Source organism: Dendropsophus ebraccatus, chromosome 9 (assembly GCF_027789765.1).
Source record: "Dendropsophus ebraccatus isolate aDenEbr1 chromosome 9, aDenEbr1.pat, whole genome shotgun sequence".
NCBI classification, from domain to species: domain Eukaryota; kingdom Metazoa; phylum Chordata; class Amphibia; order Anura; family Hylidae; genus Dendropsophus; species Dendropsophus ebraccatus.
The window spans coordinates 25,605,066-25,623,719 of NC_091462.1; the positions used below are offsets into that span (position 1 = coordinate 25,605,066).

An 18,654-nucleotide genomic window follows, 5' to 3' on the forward strand; every position below is an offset into this window, starting at 1 on the left:
GGCTTACTGTTCCCCTTGGTTGGAGGTGGGGGGGGGGGGGGGGCCTTTGGTTGCATTAATACAGAGATTTTTATTTTATTTTTTTTAAGCCAAAACAGGATTGGATTGAAAAGGATAAATCTCAGTCTTTCAGTTATGACCCGTTCCCTGTGTATAGTCTGTTCCTGGCTTTGGCTTCAAAAATCTGTCAGATAATCTGTGTAAACACAGCATATTATATACAGCATATTATATAGAGTGATTATCAGCCCATCCTATGTGGATACATTTCCTCTGTGCAGAACAGACTATTGATCCTTCTTGGCCGTTGTAACGCTGCAGAGATCATGGATCACATCTCAGTATTTATGCCCCTGGTGCTGGCTGACACCAGCAGGGGGCAGCAGCGGCTGTGAGCCCCATTGTAACCTGTGTGTATATAGAGGCTTGGGAGGGAGGAGAATGAGCTGTTTGTTCTTGGGCTGAGGCTTCTGGTGTGAGAGATCAGATGTCCAGAGGCTGAGCGAGCGCCTGTCCCTACAGGAAGCCCTGCGCCTGCTCATACAGGGAAGAAGCTGTTTATAGTTAACTCGCCGCCCCATTCCTGACAATCCTGTCACCCTGCCCCGACAAGACGCTCAGGAAGACATCTGCTCGCCACTTTATACTGGTAATTTCCTAAACCTTACATGGGGGGGGGGGGGGGGGGCTCGGAGCCGGAGGGTCCAAGGGCAAAGGCGTCCACTTGCTCTTCAGAGGGTAGCGGCTTGTTTTGTTTTCTTAGGACTCTTCTATCTGTTTTGTTGCCTTCTTGAAGCGACTTGTGAAAGTAACTTTAGATGGTGTTGTTGCTGTGTCGGTGCCTGAACAGGAAACTAAGTGTTAGGTCTCGGTAGGAAGGCTTGTGTTATGGTAGAAGTGTAAAGTTTATATATGGCCTGGACGCTTTGTCAGCCACCCTGGGCTTGCATCTTTTTAGGTGCTATCACTTTAAGAGCTTCACGTCTACATAGGAGATATAGGTATGGTGTGAGACTCGTAAAGGATGGCTTTAAAGCAGGGATGGGGAACCTTCGGCCCTCCAGCTGTTGCAAAACTACAAGTCCCATCATGCCTGGACAGCCAAAGCTTCGCTTTGGCTGTCCAGGCATGATGGGAATTGTAGTTTTGCAACAGCTGGAGGGCCGAAGGTTCCCCATCCCTGCTTTAAAGGGTTAAACCTTCGCTGCTGCCCTCCTCTTAGCGTCCAGCTGTTACTAATAAATCTCTGGTTATTTAGTCCAGTTATAGACAGGGGAGACAAGGTAGGTGGCAGTAATGTTTATTGTGGCCATCTTTGGTGGCACATAGTGGCGCCTCCACTTGTATGTTCATGGTTTAGCACATGGCACAGGTTAAATCTATGGAAGGATTGATGGTCCCCATATATAAGGATATTGGTGGAGAATACCCCAGTTGTCAGGGGCTGCTCTCATGTATGTGACTAGAGATGAGCGAACCGGGTTCGAGTCGACCCGAACCGGAACGTTCGATATTTGATTAGCGGGGGCTGCTGAACTTGGATAAAGCTCTAAGGTTGTATGGAAAACATGGATACAGCCAATGACTATATCCATGATATATGCTGCGTATCGCAGCATATACTGCTGCGATACGCAGCAAATACGCAGCAGATTAGGTCTAAATAACTGAACACAGCATCAAATCTGCACCATCAAATCTGCTGCCTATCTGCTGCATATACGGTGTGTGTGTTTGTACCCTAAGGCTTAATGTGGTCCCTATTGGTTCTGGAGAGTCCGTAGGCCCCCATACACATTAGATCAGCCTTTGGCTATCCAGGCATAATGGGAATTGTAGTTTGCACCAGCTGGAGAGCAGAAGGTTCCCCATCCCTGCATTAGATACTTGGTCGGTCACATTGATATCAGCCTGTGTGGCTATCACATGAGTAATGTGTTTGGGGGCTGAAGGTTCCCGGCTGCGGAGGTCTACCTTTTACTTCCTCTTTACTTTTTTTTTTTTTTCCTTTTTCAATTTGAGCCAATACTGTATTTGCTATGAAGCATGTCATTTATTGCCAAGTTGGCAGGGGCAGCATGTACGATAGGGATAACCGGCAGGCAACCATTAACACATCCGTAACTAAGCCTGTGGGATCTACAAGGGCATTAAGCAACTCTGCAACCATTGGGAATATTCCCCAGGTTCTGGTCATGACTGACCAGGGCAGTAGTTGGTGGTTGCATATACATCTTGTATAACATCAATTACCAACTACAGTATGCATAGAATTATATAAACTTTTTTTTTTTTTTTTTTTTATTTAGCACAGATTCTATGTAAGCAACAGAAACTGAGTTAAAAATTTACTTTTTGCTGAACTTTTTAGCTGTATTGTAATCCTCTATCCAGACAATACAAGATGCGTCATAACCCTTTCCCATACAGAGCGGATCAGCACATGAGCGGCGGTGAATGGAGCCGACAAGGGCTGATGCAATGTGTACCGCACAGAGCAACCTGAGCCTGACACTGCCAGGATCTGTCCTAGATAAAATGGCCTAGGTCAGCTAAGATTAGAACACGGAGGGCGGCATGTACGCCTCAGGTATATTTGTAGGCTTATTAATATTTTATGAGATGCTTTCCAGTATATGAAGGACACCTTCTCACCAGCTACTGATGGTCTCCACTACTTACTACCACTGGTGTTAGGATGTTACCAGGTTACATTAATGCAGGAGGATCACAAACCACTCCACCTGTTTTGGGAACTTTTTTTTTTTTTCTGTCATGTTGTAGTCTTCGCACCATTCACTAACCTTACATACAGTGTTGTGCAGTCATAGTTGGGGGTTTAGTTAAGATGGAGTTGGGCGCTTAGGACCTCCATTCCTTTGAATAGAGGTTATGTTTGTACCGTCCCTTAACCAGCTACTTATCTGTCCTGTGTCTGCATGATAAGTTTGCATGATAAGTTTCCGTGAGTGTATTATCTTCCTCTTACAGGAAATGGCAAACACTGAATCAGTAAGTTCTGTAAGGTTTCATTATACGCAGGTCACAGAGCAAAGGTGAAGTAGCAAGATTACCTTTAGCCCTGCATTACCAATACTAATAACAAGCAGCTCAATTATTGTAAATTATTCACCTGGTATCAGTAGGAAATATTTATCTTTCATGATTTTTGTCTTGCAGGCACAGAAATGGAACCCAAGCCATCACGACTGCCCCGGCGGATAACCGTTCAGCCTTCCCCTTCCTCTCCCATAAGTGCTCGGATGCTAAGAACCAGCAGATTAGGCGGCCATGCTGAAACATATCGTGTGAGAGACAGTTCTCTGAGACATGATACTGACTTTCAGGTAAATCCACAAAACCCTTTTACCGCTGCTGACTACATGTCTACACAGCAGGATAATGGTGATTATTGCTGACCCTGAATCCCCAGATCCAGATGTCTCATCATGGTTTGGGGAGGAATCCAGAACCGTTGTTTAATTTTAATTAGGAATTCTTCAAAATCCTGCCATGGTGATTCCACCAGACGGGTGACATTGCAGAACTACAGGGCAGTAATGTTGTGTTGCTAATCTACTACTTATGGTAGTGCTCTTGTTGTGGTTGCCAGGCTGAGGTCAGAGGTTACTGTGAGTTTTAAAAGACTTTTGGCTTGCCGTAGTGGCATATTGGCGGGCGGTTAGGGGCAGGGTCCGATCAGCTTGATCGAAGACACAGAAATGCTTCACTAGGTGTTGTAGCATTTCAGGTCCTAGTGGGTTAAAGGCCAGTATCCCCACCTGAGACCCTGTTAAATAAATAAATAAATAAATAAAATCATTTTTTTTTTTTAAACCTTTATTGCGCACTATTTTTTTATGCTTAACATCTTCACAGTATTCACCAGCAATTTTCCTGCTGCTTTTAAGATCCGTTTTTACTTGGCATTCGGACAACTATTCGCGCTGTCATTGGCATGAAGTTTGTTAGTAGTTCTAGTTTTGTTGACTTGTTATGCCTCAGGCCAGAATACACACACAAGGATTGGTTTCTCTTATTGTGTTCTTGGAAAAAACAGGTCAGGTAATTGAAAACTGCGACTCTTTCGACTCGGGTACAATAATGCAGCCCTAAGTTTATGGCCCTCCCACAGGCTCCAAAGGATGAATTGGTTTCTCCATCAGTGTGGAACGTTTAACAATAGCCAAGTGCTGTACTGAAAGATACCAATTCATGTCATATAGTCACTGTCAGGATCCGCCGCCGTCGTGTCTTCTGCGTGACAGGTAAGGCTTATGTAAACCTGTTTTTATTGCTTCTTTTTAGTGTTGCTAATTTGCTTTTCTCAAGAGAAATTTTGTATGTGGATGCTTTTTATATTTGCAGCGTGTCAAACTGGCAGCCTTCTAGGTTTTGCAAAACTACAATTTCAATCATGCCCGGATATCCAAAGCTTTTAGCTGTCCAGGCATGAAGGGAATTGTGCAGTACCCAGGTCACCAGTTTGGCACCTGCGATCTTAAGGGGTAGTCCAGCAAAAAAAAAATTAAAGGGAAAGTTATTGACCTATCACAGGTAAGTGATCAAGTCATTACTTATAAGACTGATTTTTGTTTTCTTTGTTACGACGTGAGACTAGGTTATGAATTCTTTTCGCAACCAAACCTTATCTGCTTCCTTCCTCTTTTAGCATGGGGAAGCCATTGTCAGTGCACAAGAATGCTAGCAGTATTGTGCTCTTGCGTGTTCGAAACTTTTTTTCCATCCAATGCCCCTTGTGGATTTTGTCTCCTTTCAATGAACTGATCCCCTCGCTATAGGTCATACAGCAACTACATCAGTGGTTGTTTGCGTAGGCTTGCCTCCTTTTGCTACTGTTTGGACATATTATATTGATGGCACTGTAGGGTACTTTTTTTTTTTTTTTTTCTTTTTATTCTGCTTATAAGTTTATGCTGTGAATAGTTGCATAATTTGCTTTTACGGCTGCATGTAGGTACAGGAGCCAAGTGTCATGCTTCTCATTCCTCTGACAAGAAGAACGTTTATTTTTGTCAGTTCTGAGAACGTCTGAATCTTGTGTGCTATGAATAGTCTTATAGATCAAGTTAGGTTTTTGAGATTTTTTTTTTTTTTTTTTAAACTGCCAGATCTTGCTCTCCTCAACCACCTTAATCCTTTCTTCCCATCAGGACTTTGTAAATGTGCCAAGGCTATTAGTATTATGAGATAAAATGTGACTCCTTGTTGTTCAGGATTCCAGCCCGTTGCGGACTTCTAGCAGAGACTGGACGTTTAGAGAGAGGGATAGCCTGGAGCACTCCTGGAAAACTCCGACTACTTCGTCTTCTTACCAGCGCTGCTCAGGAACATATGACCTCCCTTTATCTGGTAGTTACTTGGCAAACAGGAGCCGAATTGTAAGTATCCTGTGATATGAAATATATATAGGACTTACAGATACCAGTGTATACCAAAAGTGTACACTGCATATGTGTTAGTGAGGACAAGGTTCCTTTTAGATCAGTGCTTTCCGCCATCTTACCTGCGCATACTCTGGATAGTGCATAACTACCCCTTTAAGTATGCAGTAGAAATACAGGCAGTGCAAAAACATATATTTGCTGTACTTCAAAATCAATTCAGGGCATACAGGGTAAGGTATAGTGCAATGCATACAATTATACACTACCATAACAAAGTTATTACGCCAGCAGGAAAAAATGTGCATCTGTAATTCTTCTACTAACAATTAAAACTTAATATAGGACATATTGTACATTTTGACTTTAACGTCTAATGCTAGACTGTCAGTAAGTCAGACGGCAACATGCTTGCTCATAGGCTCTCCTGCTGCGTTGTCCAGAGGAGGTATAAATTACGGGATTCACCAATGGATACTTCCAACAAATGGCTGTGACTAAGGCTACTAAGTCGCATCCATCATAGCTAGACTCGCAGGTTAATAACAAAGAACAAATACTGCAAGGTATTCCATACAGCAGGATCCAGTAAGGAGACAGAACACTTATGTCTTCCTGAAACTAAAAGGAAACCACCCAAATGGAGGCCAAGTAGAGACACTTATTTAGCTAATTTACTAATAACTGGCTAATGTGCGGTTGAGGTGGAAGGGAAGTTTATGGGATTATTTCAGCCACTACAGATTACATCACATGTGGGTCAGGTAACACATTTTTATTTGCAGTCTGTGATACACTTGGTGCATTGCCTAAACAGCATTCCTGTCTTTGGCAGAACCATGTGCTTGACTGTTTTGTGGTCGGCACAGGTCTTTACACAATCTGTCTAGACGTTCTTTGACTGCATATGATGTCTGAGATGACATGGAGCTGCTGGACCACAGGTGTCAAACTCTGGCCCTTCAGCTGTTGCAAAACTAATTTCCCATCATGCCTGGACCGATGATGGGAATTGTAGTTTTGCCACAGCTGAAGGGCCCGTGTTTGAAACCCCTGTGCTAGACTGTGTTAACATAGATAAAAAACTCTGCTTTCTGCCTTGTAAAATGTATAAATACATATAATCCCGACTGAAATCTGTAATGTAACTGATTCCTTGTTCAGTCCACAGCATCGACATCTTCTCAGCCTTCTTGGTATGATCCATTGGAGCGGTCTCCGAGCACTTACTCAGGATTGCATAGTCAGCAGCAAGACTGGGATTCTAAGAGACCAAAGCTGTCTTATACTGGACGTACCCCTCTGTCTGGTGTGAGAAGTACAAGTTCAAGCTATACTTCCAGTCCAGGTAGTGCACCTAAATAACTAGTTGTGCCAACTCTTATTTGGTCCCTGTTTCAAGTAACGTCACTCAATTTGGTAGCCTAATTGTTTCCTAAGGGGTCATTTACAAACTTCGGGATTTACAGACCCTTAGGAACGTGAAGTGGTACAGACCACCTGGCATCTGCTATTTATATGATGTTGGGAAAGCTGATGGTGTTTAAATCTTTGTGGCATTGTACGGACACGGCTGCGTGGCTGTGTCGGTACAGTCCTGCGAAGATTCAAAACACTCCAGGCTCTCCCAACATCGTATTTATACGTGATGCCAGGAGGTCTGTGCCATGGCACAGCTTCACACACCTTTAGGGTCTGTAAATCACAAAGTGTGCGACACCTAAGGCTGCATTTACACAATCCATGCTTGCGCCGTGAATCAGAAGGCACGGATGTGGAATCCCTGTCCTGGAGGGTTTCCCGCAGAGCATGATTTATTAATGACAGAACCGCGAACATTCAAACAGTTTCTTTTCTCCCGGCATGATATTACAACATGTCGTGTGGGGAACACTCCAGGACAGGGATTCCACGTCCATGGCCTCTAATTCACGTCCATTGCCTTGTATTTGCAGTCTAAGCCTCTCGATTCTCCAGGTGATTCCTCACCACCCCCAACACCACCACCACCCACACACAGCACCATGCAAATCCAATGCATCAGTACTTCTTTGGGCGGGTTCACACTACAGAGTTCCGGCGGATTCTGTCGTTCATACCCGTTCACAGAAGCATGCGTATCCGCCAGCTCCATAGACTCCATTCTATGGGCGGGCGGATTCCGGCGGACAGCGGAATCTGCCCGGCCATAGAATGGGGTCTATGGCACAGGAAAAGATTTGCGCTGCCGTGAACAAGTACAAGCACCGGAATCTGCCAGAACTCACCCACGCGGAATCCGTAGTGTGAACCCACCCTGCTCCTTCTACATGCTATAGTAGTGTACTGTAAATGTATCCCCTGTTCAGTCCAGTGCAATTGTACCAGCACAGAGGGAGTAAGACTAGAAAGTAAGTCTTGTCTGTATTGGCAAACTGTTGTGAAATGTAGACAATCAGAACAAGCCATTGAAGGGACTGTCAGCAGTGAGGCCTAACATCACTTTGCCGTCAGTCTGAAGGGGGTCATATAACAATGTTTTTTAAAATGTTCTCTCCCATGCATCTGTTCACTTCCTGGTTTCCTCTCTGAACTCTGACCCTGCGGTTGCAAGGCAACCAGTGTAGACTTTCCCACAATCCTCCTTGCTTGCATGTGAACTGAAAACCAACTGCCATTGGTCATAGGACAGATGAGGTGACTGAGTACTTGAATTGAGCATGAGTGCCCAAGATAGTGGATGCCCAAAGACTGCCTTATCCAAGAGCAACAGGTTATCAAACAAAACCCCACAAGGGGGGGATGGGTGAGTCTTTCTCTCAAAGATACATTTTTAAATGTATGAAAGCCTTCCAGTACTTATCAGCTGCTGTATGTCCTACAAAAAGTGGTGGATTTTTTTTCCAGTATGACAGTGCTCTCTGCTGTCACCTCTGTCCGTGACAGGAATTGTCCAGAGCAGTAGCAAATGTCTATAGAAAACAGTTGCTGACATGGACAGAAGTGGCAGCAAAGAGCACCACGTCAGACTAAAGAGTCAATCACTTTCTGCAGGACATACAGCAGCTGATATGTACTGGATGTGTGAATATATTTAACACCCCCTCCCCCCGAAGTACCCCTTTTGGATCACAATAAACACCCCCCCCCTTTCCTCACTTAGGGCCCTATTACACTGACAGATCTGAGGGTTTTTTTGGGGTTTTTTTTGTTCCCCTTTTTCGGATCCACTCCAGGCTTTTGCTTTAAAAAAAAAAAAAGTAAAAAAAAAAAAAATCTGTTGGTGTAACAGGGCCCTTACTGTGTGGTTCTCTGCACCATCAACAAGCTTGGGTACTGCACATTCAATATATCTTCTTTCTGCTCTAAAATTGCTTCATTTCATTAGTGGACAGTGTCGACTAGGCGGGGCTTCAAGTCAGTCGGGCCTTCTACCCAGCCAAGAGATGGGGTTTAACTTGTGAAAGTGTCACTGTCGTTGAATTTTTTGGGCAGAAATCAATAGTCCAGGCGTTTTTTTTTATTTATTTTTTTTATGAAACTTTATAATGCGGTATATTAGGCAAATATGTCATTATATGCATTTAAAAAGCCTTTTCCTAGGCCCCCCTACTCTCCTTTCTGTCATCCACTGCTCAGAATCAGGAAATCTCAACTGTTTTTTTTCAGTCTGATCTTGTCTGTGCTATGAAGAGGGGAGGGGGAGGAGCGAGATAGCAGAGAACAAAGGATAACACAGAGCTATTCAGAGGTCAGTGGTGACATCAGAGCAGAGCCTGGCGATGTAGCTGTCACTTTGTTCTGTTTTGGTGCCTCATCTCCCTCTCTCCATATGAAAACCATGAAGACAGTGGTGAGAGCTTCAAACTGCTTTTTCATGAAAAAAATTCATTTTTTGGCTAATAAACCCAATTACAAAGTTTCTTAAAATCACCTGGACTATTGCTTTCTGCAAAAAAAAAAAAAAATTACTACAGTGACACTTTTTAAACAAAGTGAGAGTAAGAAGGATGACAGTATCACTTTAAGCGTTTTATTTTGGAATACCCCTTTTTAAAGCAAAGATCATGTGAAATGAGAAAAATGGTGTGTGAGAGCGTGGGGAACCACCTCTTGTATACTTGTCTCCTAGGCATTTTTGCTACTGTCATTGCAATGTGCTCAGGAAGTGTCATATGATTTTCATGATGTATAGATTTAATAGGCTTCATCCTTAAGGGTTAATTCTCATTTTCAGACACATCAAGCAGGTACGGGCGCTTTCCGAGGACGTCTTCTGTGATGTTTAATTCTGATCTAACAAGTGAGAGAGAAAGAAGGACAGACACCTCTTCAAATGGGCTGATGGATTATGGTCATAGAAGTAGTGATTCAACCCCTTCATGTAAGTGCTTTGATGGGTTAGAGGCAGACCACCTCTTTTTACCAGTTAAAATCACGTCAATTTCTTTTCTTTAATGTTGTACTCTGGAGGGATAAAAGGGTTATCAAACTTGAGTTATACAGATCTGTAATTTCTGTTTAATAGACTTCAGCTTTCCAGTACTTATCAGCTGCTGTATGTCCTGTAGGAAGGTAAGAGGTGTATTCTTTCCAGTCTGAAACAGTGCTCTATGCTGCCACCTGACAGGAACAGTTCAAAGCAGCAGCAAATCCCCATAGAAAACTCTCATGCTATAGACAGGGGTGGCAGCAGAGAGCACTGTATCAGACTGGCAAGAATACTCCACTTCCTGCAGGACATACAGCAGCTGATAAGTGCTGGAAAAATTGCAAGTTATTTCTGTTTTCTGTATTTTTGTTTTTGTTTTTTTTTTGTATTGTAGATGCATTGAGAATAAGGGTGCCTTCATGCTGCAAAATCCACTGCGGATCCAGTGTCAGTGCATCCCTATGATAATACATACACTCAGCGGGATTGACATTCCACTGCGTGTATGTAAGTAACCCCCGGCTGGAGCATAAATCACCTCCTCCCCGCTCCGGCTTGCTTTGGGGGTTCCCGGTGTCTGCTGGTGCTGGTCCCGCTCAGCCAATCAGTGCTGATTGGCTGAGCAGGACGTCCTGCCGAGAACCCCTGAAGCAAGCCGGAGCGGGGAGCAGATAATGTATGCTCCAGCCACCGGGAGGGGGGGGGGGGGGTTAACAACATACATACACGCAGCGGTATTGTGTATGTATTTTCATAGGGATGCACTGACACTGGATCCGCAGCGGATTTCACAGCCGCTGTGGATCCGGAGTGTGAAGGCACCCTAAAAAAAAAAACTATTTGACTGTGGACATAAAGAATTAGGTACTGTCTGAGATTGGAACTTTGAAAGATGATCAGAGGAACCATGCTGTTTACTTATCGGATGGTTCTCAATGACATAATGACATATAATGTCTTCTGTGGACTGATTAAACTTTTTTTTTTTTTTCCCTGTAAATGTAGATCTTCAGGATAGAGTTTCTTCATATGCACAAGGCGCAAGACCAAAAGAGAATTCACTAAGCACAGTACGACTTAGCTCATCTATCAACCGCCAGTTGCCTTCTCAGAGTTCCTCATTGCTCAGAGATTCCAGCAGGAGTTCAAGAACAATCACATCCAGGGATCTCCGGTCTCCACAACGAGACAGTTCGCTGGACTTTCGCCATACTTCTAGCCGAAATGAAGGAACTCCAAGGACTGCATCAGGAAGAGTATCCCCAGCTCCTCAACGGTCTACAAGCGAACAGAGTACAGATACTGAAGGCAGACGCACAACAAGGCACTTGCTTTCTCGCCTCGCTTCTAGTATGTCTTCTACCTTCTTCTCTAGACGGTCCAGCCAAGATTCCCTGAGCGGAAGATCAACAGAGGCAGAAGAAGCACATACAAGTTTACATAATGCTTCTCCTCAGCCAGTAGCTACAACACCTGCCAATACAGAGACCCCAGAAACCAGGCCTTCAGAACAATCTCAGGGATTTGCATTTCTTAGACGGCGGCGATGGGGCTTGTCATCGGTCTCTCCTAATCAGAGTTCTGATTCCGATGCTGAAAGCTATAGGTCAGAAGATTCTGAGACCAGGACCCCCGGTTCATGGCTGCCTTCATCCATAAGGAACCGATGCACACCCTTGTTCTCCAGGAGAAGACGGGAAGGAAGAGACGAAACACAGAGAGCCTCATCTACCTCTGATTCTAGTAGGGTGCACAGTCTTTTTAGGAGGGCCTCTCAAGAAGATACTTCATTAGATGATGTGCACCCAGCCCAAGGAGCCGGGGCGTCTGCTGACAGCTCTTCACCACGGTCATCGGACTCTCTGAGTGGCTCGGCACAGGCCGCATCTCTAGCAGAATCCCTTTTTAGTAGGAGAAATTCAGGAATATCTGGCATGCTCCCTAGCTCCTTCTTGCATTTCTCGGTGCCAGCTGCACTTGGGAACTCCTTGTCAGACAATGTCATGATAACCGTAGACATTGTTCCCTCAGGTAGGACAAGTGATGGACCAGAAAGTGAAAAGTCTGAAAGCTCAAGGGATCCCGAGAAGCTTAAGAAAATTCAAGAGAGGCAAGTGTTAAAGAAAAACTTCAGTGTTAAATTACATGAACAAATAACTGTGCTAAAGGAACTAATACACCAACAGATTATCTGACAGATTTTTTTTTGAGCCAAAGCCAGGGACTGACTATAAACAGAGAACAGGTAATAAAGGAAAGACTGAGATTCCTCCCCTTTTCAAGTCCATTCCTGTCTGTAAGACAATCTGTCAGATAATCAGTTGGTGTAATAGGGCCCTTACTGAGCATATGGGTCTAGTTTATCGACCCTATTACATGGCTCAACTATGGTGGGGGGAGGGCTGCACAAACGTACACTGGATCATTTGCGTGGCTCTTTATGATATTGTCTGTAAATCCTCTATTACAGACATGAGGAATCCTTGGCACTCCAGCTGTTGCAAAAGTAAAATTCCCAACAAAAGTCTGTCTTTTCCTGTACACCGTAACAGATGCTGTGCTTTGGATGTATATTAGAGATGAGCGAACTTAAAGAAAGTTCAGGTTCACACAAACCTAATCATTTGGCTTTTGAATCCCAGGTGGCTGGAGAAGGATGCAGCCCTAGGGCTTCATGTATCTTCTCCTGGCTGCTGGATTCAGTTGCCGAGCGATTGGATGTGAACTAACCTGAACTTGCTGTAAATTTGCTCATCTGTAGTAATCTTAATCTAAAATTTCAGTCCTGGCGTCATTTACATGTGTTTTTTTTTTTTGTTTTTTTGTTGTTTTTTTTATTTATTTATTGAGGAGCTGAGTGTTTGCCCGTGTAGATGTAATTACTATGTATTCAGGGAGAACTTACAGGCGAGCAAGACTCGGATGATTTTGATTGTATTTTAATTTTAATTGTAATTGTATTTTTTGTTTAATTGGGGTCTCTGCATGTGCTGTGCTTCATTCTCCAGCTCGCTGCTCCATTATAAGTTCATAAAACCAGTCTCCTATAATGAGAGCAATTGAGCAACTAGCTAGGGTCCTATTAGATGGGCATGTGTGGCCTAACACTAGTACTGATCTACTAAATCGGCGCTTCTTAAAGGAGCCTTCAAACCAGATTTTTTTTTTTTTTTTTTCATGTACCCATTCACATATGTCAGTCGGTTATTAAATAGCACAACAAAGTGTTACATTGCTCCATTAGACCACCTAGTATAACTGCAGTCAGCTATAGTTTCAGTGACTTTACATATAACTACTTTAAAAAAAAAACTGACCCTTTCCCCCCCTCTGTGACAAACTTTTTTTTTTTTTCCCTTTAGCCTTCTCCTGGAGGACTCTGAGGAGGAAGATGGCGACTTGTGTAGAATTTGTCAGACTGGTGTAACCACACCAACCAATCCCTTCATTGAGCCATGTAAATGTTCTGGAAGTCTACAGTACGTTCATCAGGACTGTATGAAGAAATGGCTTCATGCCAAAATCAATTCCGGTGAGTCCCTTCACACCTGTAGTTGTGGCTAATGTATGTGGTAAGATGTTACCAACTATACAAGAAATCAAAATTCAGACAGTCATTCCGCTTTGATGCCAATGTCTATCGATCAAAGGAAGTTGTGTACCCATGTGTACTAATACGTATGCTGTATGCCTTGGGATGGCATCCTGATCACTGGTAACAGAACTCCATGGGATAATGCATATTTGTCCACTGTACAAATCTAGATAACGCTAAAGTTTGTGTAACTTCTGTCTTTCAGGTTCTAGCCTAGAAACAATAACTACATGTGAATTATGTAAAGAGAAGTTGGATTTAAACTTGGAGGATTTTGACATACAAGAACTTTACCGGGCCCATGCAAATGAGAGGGTGAGTAGCATTTAAGTGTGTGTTAGAGTAAGGTTTGTTGGCATAGAAGTTTCAGCCTGCTTTTGGCCTTTATACACCTGGTACAGGGGTATAGGTACTATGTGTAGGGACTAGAGATGAGCAAACCTGGAGCATGCTCGAGTCCATCCGAACCCGAACTTACGGCATTTGATTAGCGGTGGATAAAGCCCTAAGGCTATGTGGAAAACATGGATATAGTCATTGGCTGTATCCATGTTTTCCAGACAACCTTACAGCTTTATCCAAGTTCTGCAGCCCCAGCTAATCAAATACCAAACCTTCGGGTTCAGATCGACTAACCCAAACCTGGTTCGCTCATCTCTAGTAGGGACCATTTTACAGTCCAACTATTCTAGAACCTTTACAAGACTCGAGCTGCGCAAAAAATCCAGTGATTACCTTAATAGTTCCCTGCACGTTTCAGTTTGCCAGTAACTTTAATGTCTGCACATAGATGCCATCGCCAACGAGATTTCTTGTTTGCCGGCTGATCACTGGTCCTTTTTCCTTTTCACACATCGAGATGTATCACAGTATGTGTCTGGTGGACCCATCAGCCATAGGTGTGATGTGCATTAGCTCTCCATGTCGCAATTTATTACTTCATTGTGTCCTACCCCCAGTTATAGTCTTGAACATGTTCTAAGGCTCTGTCCACAATTGTCATGTGTGCGCTTTCTGCTGTGTAGAAGTGCCCACTCTTTATGCAGTGGAAAAAAAATTGAATGGTAATGGGAGCATCAGGTTTGCAGCATGCTCCTTCTCATGGCTGTCTCTTCACACTGCAGAATCACAGCGGCCGTGCAGCATGATCACTGTTGCACATGACGTAATGTGTAAAATTGCACAAACAGGGTGGGAGCAGCCCTGGAGAATTTTATTTAATGTGATTTTGACCATTAACAGGATAGGAGTTGGAGACCTATGATATAAATACCAAACAGAAAGAAATGCTCCAGCCCACATCCTAAAAATGGCTTTTTACATTCCGTCCCCTTTAGTCCCAAACCAAACAATGACCGTGCAGTAAAGGTTTAGCTGTGTATTTTATTTTGTAGGTAGTATTCTACTGCTCGGTTAACCCTTGCATTGCCTTCTCTTTTCCTTTTTAGGCTGAATATGAATTTATAAGCTCCGGCCTCTACTTGGTTGTCCTACTGCATCTATGTGAACAGCGCTTTTCTGACATGTTGGGAGCTGCAAATGAAGCAAACACTCGGGTTAGAGTGAGTTCATGTACTTTTACAACATTACCTTTTACTGTCATGTTAAAAAAAATAAAAAATCTTCAAATCTGCTGCAGATCCTGTATGTGTGAAAGCACCCTTAAAACGACTCTGTACCCACAATCTGACCCCCCAAACCACTTGTACCTTCAGATAGCTGCTTTTAATCCAAGATCTGTCCTGGTGTCCGTTCGGAAGGGGATGCAGTTATTGTCCTAAAAACAACTTTTAAATCCGGCAGCGCTGTGTCTACCGGCCGGGGCTTACATTTGTATATGCATTAGGCTGGCACCACCTCTCCATCCTTCCTCCCCAGCCTCATCATTAGGAATGATCCAGGAACATTTACTGCTGAGGGTGGGGAGGAATGACCGAGAGGTGGTGCCAGCCTAATGCATATACAAATGTAAGCCCCGGCCGGTAAACACAGCGCTGCCGGATTCAAAGTTGTTTTTAGGACAATAGCTGCATCACCTGCCGAACAGACCCCAGGACAGATCTTGGATTAAAAGCAGCTATTTGAAGGTACAAGTGGTTTGAGGGACAGATTGTGGGTACAGAGTCGCTTTAAGGAACTATATCAGGAGGAAAGGGGAACATGACCAAAACCTTTACATATAGAAAAATGGCTAAAGGTTTAAGAGTAGTGTTTAAATAGAAAACTGAATACAAGAACAAGGAGACACTGTCTTAGGTTTGTTTTGGAAAAAAAATCAGAAGCAACATAAGAAAATTAAGAGTAGTAGATGCTTGGAATACACTTCCAGCAGATGTTGGTTGCAAATATATTTTTAACAATACTTGCCTACAAAGGGCTAAAAGGCCAATTTATAAAATTGTATTTTATTTGGTGCAGTGATAGCACGACCACGCTTTATCAGGATTTTTTTTTTTCTTCTAATCTTGACTATTTGAGCACACAGATGAAGCTCACATTATACTTTTTCTGTACGTTGTCTTTTTCAGTTCATTAACCTGGCTAGGACCCTTCAAGCACACATGGAAGATCTTGAAAGTAAGTTTTCGTTTTATGCCCCAAGCAAACGGAGGATAAAATGCAAGGAACACTTAGGATTTCTACAGTTCCTGAACTCTTGTATTCTTTATATGTAACTTTGTATTCTTATAAGGAGTCAGAGGGAAAGAAAGTAGAGTTGGATATAGTTGTAGGATTAAAGGCAGAATGAATCCAAAAAAACTTGTAGTTGGATTTGCATCGCTTAGAAAAGTGGTGGGGAATCTGCGGTCCTCCAGCTGTTGCAAAACTACAGTTCCCATCATGCGTAGATGGCCAAAGCTGGAGGGCTGCCAATTCCCCACCACTGCCTTATAGCTGGAACCTCCATCTAGTGATGTCATGATACAAGAATTAAGTATTGACTATCAATATAGAACTCAATATCTAGGGATGAGCAAATTTACTGTAGGAATGAGGTAAATCGCTTTGTTCCTATCTGTATTCCGCTCATCAGGCTGTGGGACTTTGAAGTCTGCTCCACTCCTTGCCACTCCTCCCCAGGTGTTGGAAAAAAGATGGATCCAGTCCTTGGAAACTGGGAGAAGTTTCCCAGGACGGAAACTCTTTTCCCAGCACCTAGGGAGGAGCGGCAAGGAGTGGAGCAGCCTTCAAAGCCCCGCAGACTGAGCGGAATGCCGGTAGGAAACAAAGCGCATCACTTCTACCGTAAATTCTCATTCCTATGATCGACAAAAATCAGTTCTTTGTGTTTTTTTTGCGGGCAGTTTAAGTGTGTACACGGATTAGTGTGAGATTGGGAATGCGATAATTTAATACATCAGGTGATTAAGCATCTGGTAGTAAATAGATTGATTTTTTTTTTTAATTAATGAGAAAGGAGGGTGATTAGAACTTTGGTGTGAACATGGCCAGATTTGGCGTTAATGACACAGCCAGATTTTTCAAAAATGACGTGCCTTTATGTATTAATTAGGATTTTTACGAATCCTTGTGATTCAAAGATTATTTTTTGTGAAATATTTACTTTGTTAGTGGTAAATTTGGGTTGATTTAGAATTCTTTGAGTGAAAAACTCAAACAAAAAGCTATGTGAATCCCTAAGGACTTGTCAAAACATGGCTTTCTTCCATAAACGGCACAACCCCTGTTCCCAGGTTGGGTGGGGGTTTTATAGCTCTTTTTTTATTGAAGTGAATGGAGATGGAATTGTAATACCATACACAACTGGGGGACAGGGTGTTTTTGCAAGAAAGTAGCTGCTTTTTCACATTAGGGATAACCCCTTTAAACCAGCAACCAGTCAGGTCACTTACAATTATTTTATTTTGTTTTAGCATCAGAAGATGACTCTGAGGATGAGCGGGTGTAAAGAACAGAAAAGTACTACTTACAGGTCTTCAACGCCTTTTAAAATTAAAGTTCATTCACTTGCTCTTCATTGTTTTTTGTGGAAGACTCCAATGCCCGGCGTTCCCCATACGGAATCACTTACTCTTTTGCCCTCTGTTCACTTGTTGCACTTGAGCAAATTTCTATTTCCCAATCGCTGACAAAAAGATAAACTATCCCTCGTTTGGCCTCTTGAACCTTTATTTGATACTTTCTGCCTTTTTTTTTTTGTTTGTTTTTTGTGTATGCTGAAGCTGTGATTTTGTTTGCTGCCGTATGTGTCTGTTTCCTTTTTTACATGTGATGTAACCTGAACTTTTGCTCTGACCATTGATATTCAGCCATGTCACCTGCACGTAGTGGAGGGGCACTCTTCTGGCTGCTCGAGTTTACCTAATCTTTCTTTTGACATGAATGGCCTCAATGAGACACTAGGCGCCATGATACCGAAGCCTCAGCGGTATCGGAAATATTAGTAGGCCAAGCCAATATTTAGCCTACCAAAACTGCCTCTGCTCTTTAAAATAAGAGCAGCAACCTCGTGTGAAATGGGGGAGGGGATGATATACTGTAACCAATATTAATGTTATCCTAAAGGGATGAAGCCCCCCACGCCTTATCTTGCAGGCTCTTGTTTTCTATAATGTATTGCCTCCAGTGTTGACTGTTTAATAAGAGGTTTTGTACAGCTTTTTTTTTCTTTTTATGTTTCAATCTGCCTTCTACTAACTTAGTATGGGGCTGGTTGTTCGAGGTTATGACTTGATGATGATGATGACCTTTTAGTTCGTTTTCCAGATTCAGTATATAGCACATTTTACAATGAGAAAAAAAAATAAGACTTTGCAAAAAATATAAATGCTACAAATTTTAAACACTTGTAATTGCTAAAATTGTAGACCCCTGTATATTCACAATAATGCACATTGATGTTTTAGTTGTATGATAGAAACAATAAAGACAATGTATGGATGTGATGACTCAATTTTATTTGCTTACTTGCACATAGAACATGTGAATCTGGCCTAAAGGTTCAATGTTACACACGGAACCTGGACGTTGAATGCCTGTGATAAGATGCTGGGAATGGAGGAACTGTATAAATGTGCGCCTTGCTGTAAGAACTGCCGCATTGCTGCATATTCAGAGTTCCCCAGCTCCCAGCATCGTATCACAGATGCTGCCCAGGCGAGGGGGACGACTCAGTTACAGGCATTCAACGTCCGTGTTCCATATGGAATGTGTAAATGAGGCCTAAGTTTACCAAATGGTGTTTAGACAGATTTGTCTGATGGATTTTTGAAGCCAAAGCC

General features: G+C 42.9%; 1 protein-coding gene across 4 annotated transcripts in view; it reads left to right on the forward strand.

Annotated features, from left to right (window-relative positions):
* MARCHF7 (membrane associated ring-CH-type finger 7) overlaps positions 1 to 18,313 on the forward strand; it is a 24,184-nt gene extending 5,871 nt beyond the window's left edge. The window contains exons 1-11 of one of the 4 annotated variants that reach the window (XM_069982776.1): positions 475 to 649; positions 3,181 to 3,347; positions 5,238 to 5,402; positions 6,570 to 6,753; positions 9,622 to 9,768; positions 10,822 to 11,926; positions 13,179 to 13,348; positions 13,617 to 13,726; positions 14,860 to 14,973; positions 15,940 to 15,988; positions 17,287 to 18,313. In XM_069982776.1, the coding sequence (XP_069838877.1) occupies positions 3,189 to 3,347; positions 5,238 to 5,402; positions 6,570 to 6,753; positions 9,622 to 9,768; positions 10,822 to 11,926; positions 13,179 to 13,348; positions 13,617 to 13,726; positions 14,860 to 14,973; positions 15,940 to 15,988; positions 17,287 to 17,321 (2,238 nt within the window). In that variant the 5' untranslated portion in view covers positions 475 to 649; positions 3,181 to 3,188 and the 3' untranslated portion in view covers positions 17,322 to 18,313. Of the gene's footprint in view, positions 1 to 474; positions 650 to 3,180; positions 3,348 to 5,237; positions 5,403 to 6,569; positions 6,754 to 8,044; positions 8,191 to 9,621; positions 9,769 to 10,821; positions 11,927 to 13,178; positions 13,349 to 13,616; positions 13,727 to 14,859; positions 14,974 to 15,939; positions 15,989 to 17,286 lie in introns of those variants that run through there. The other 3 variants (XM_069982777.1, XM_069982775.1, XM_069982778.1) reach the window with 3 other exon arrangements.
* The last annotated feature ends 341 nt before the right edge of the window (positions 18,314 to 18,654 follow it).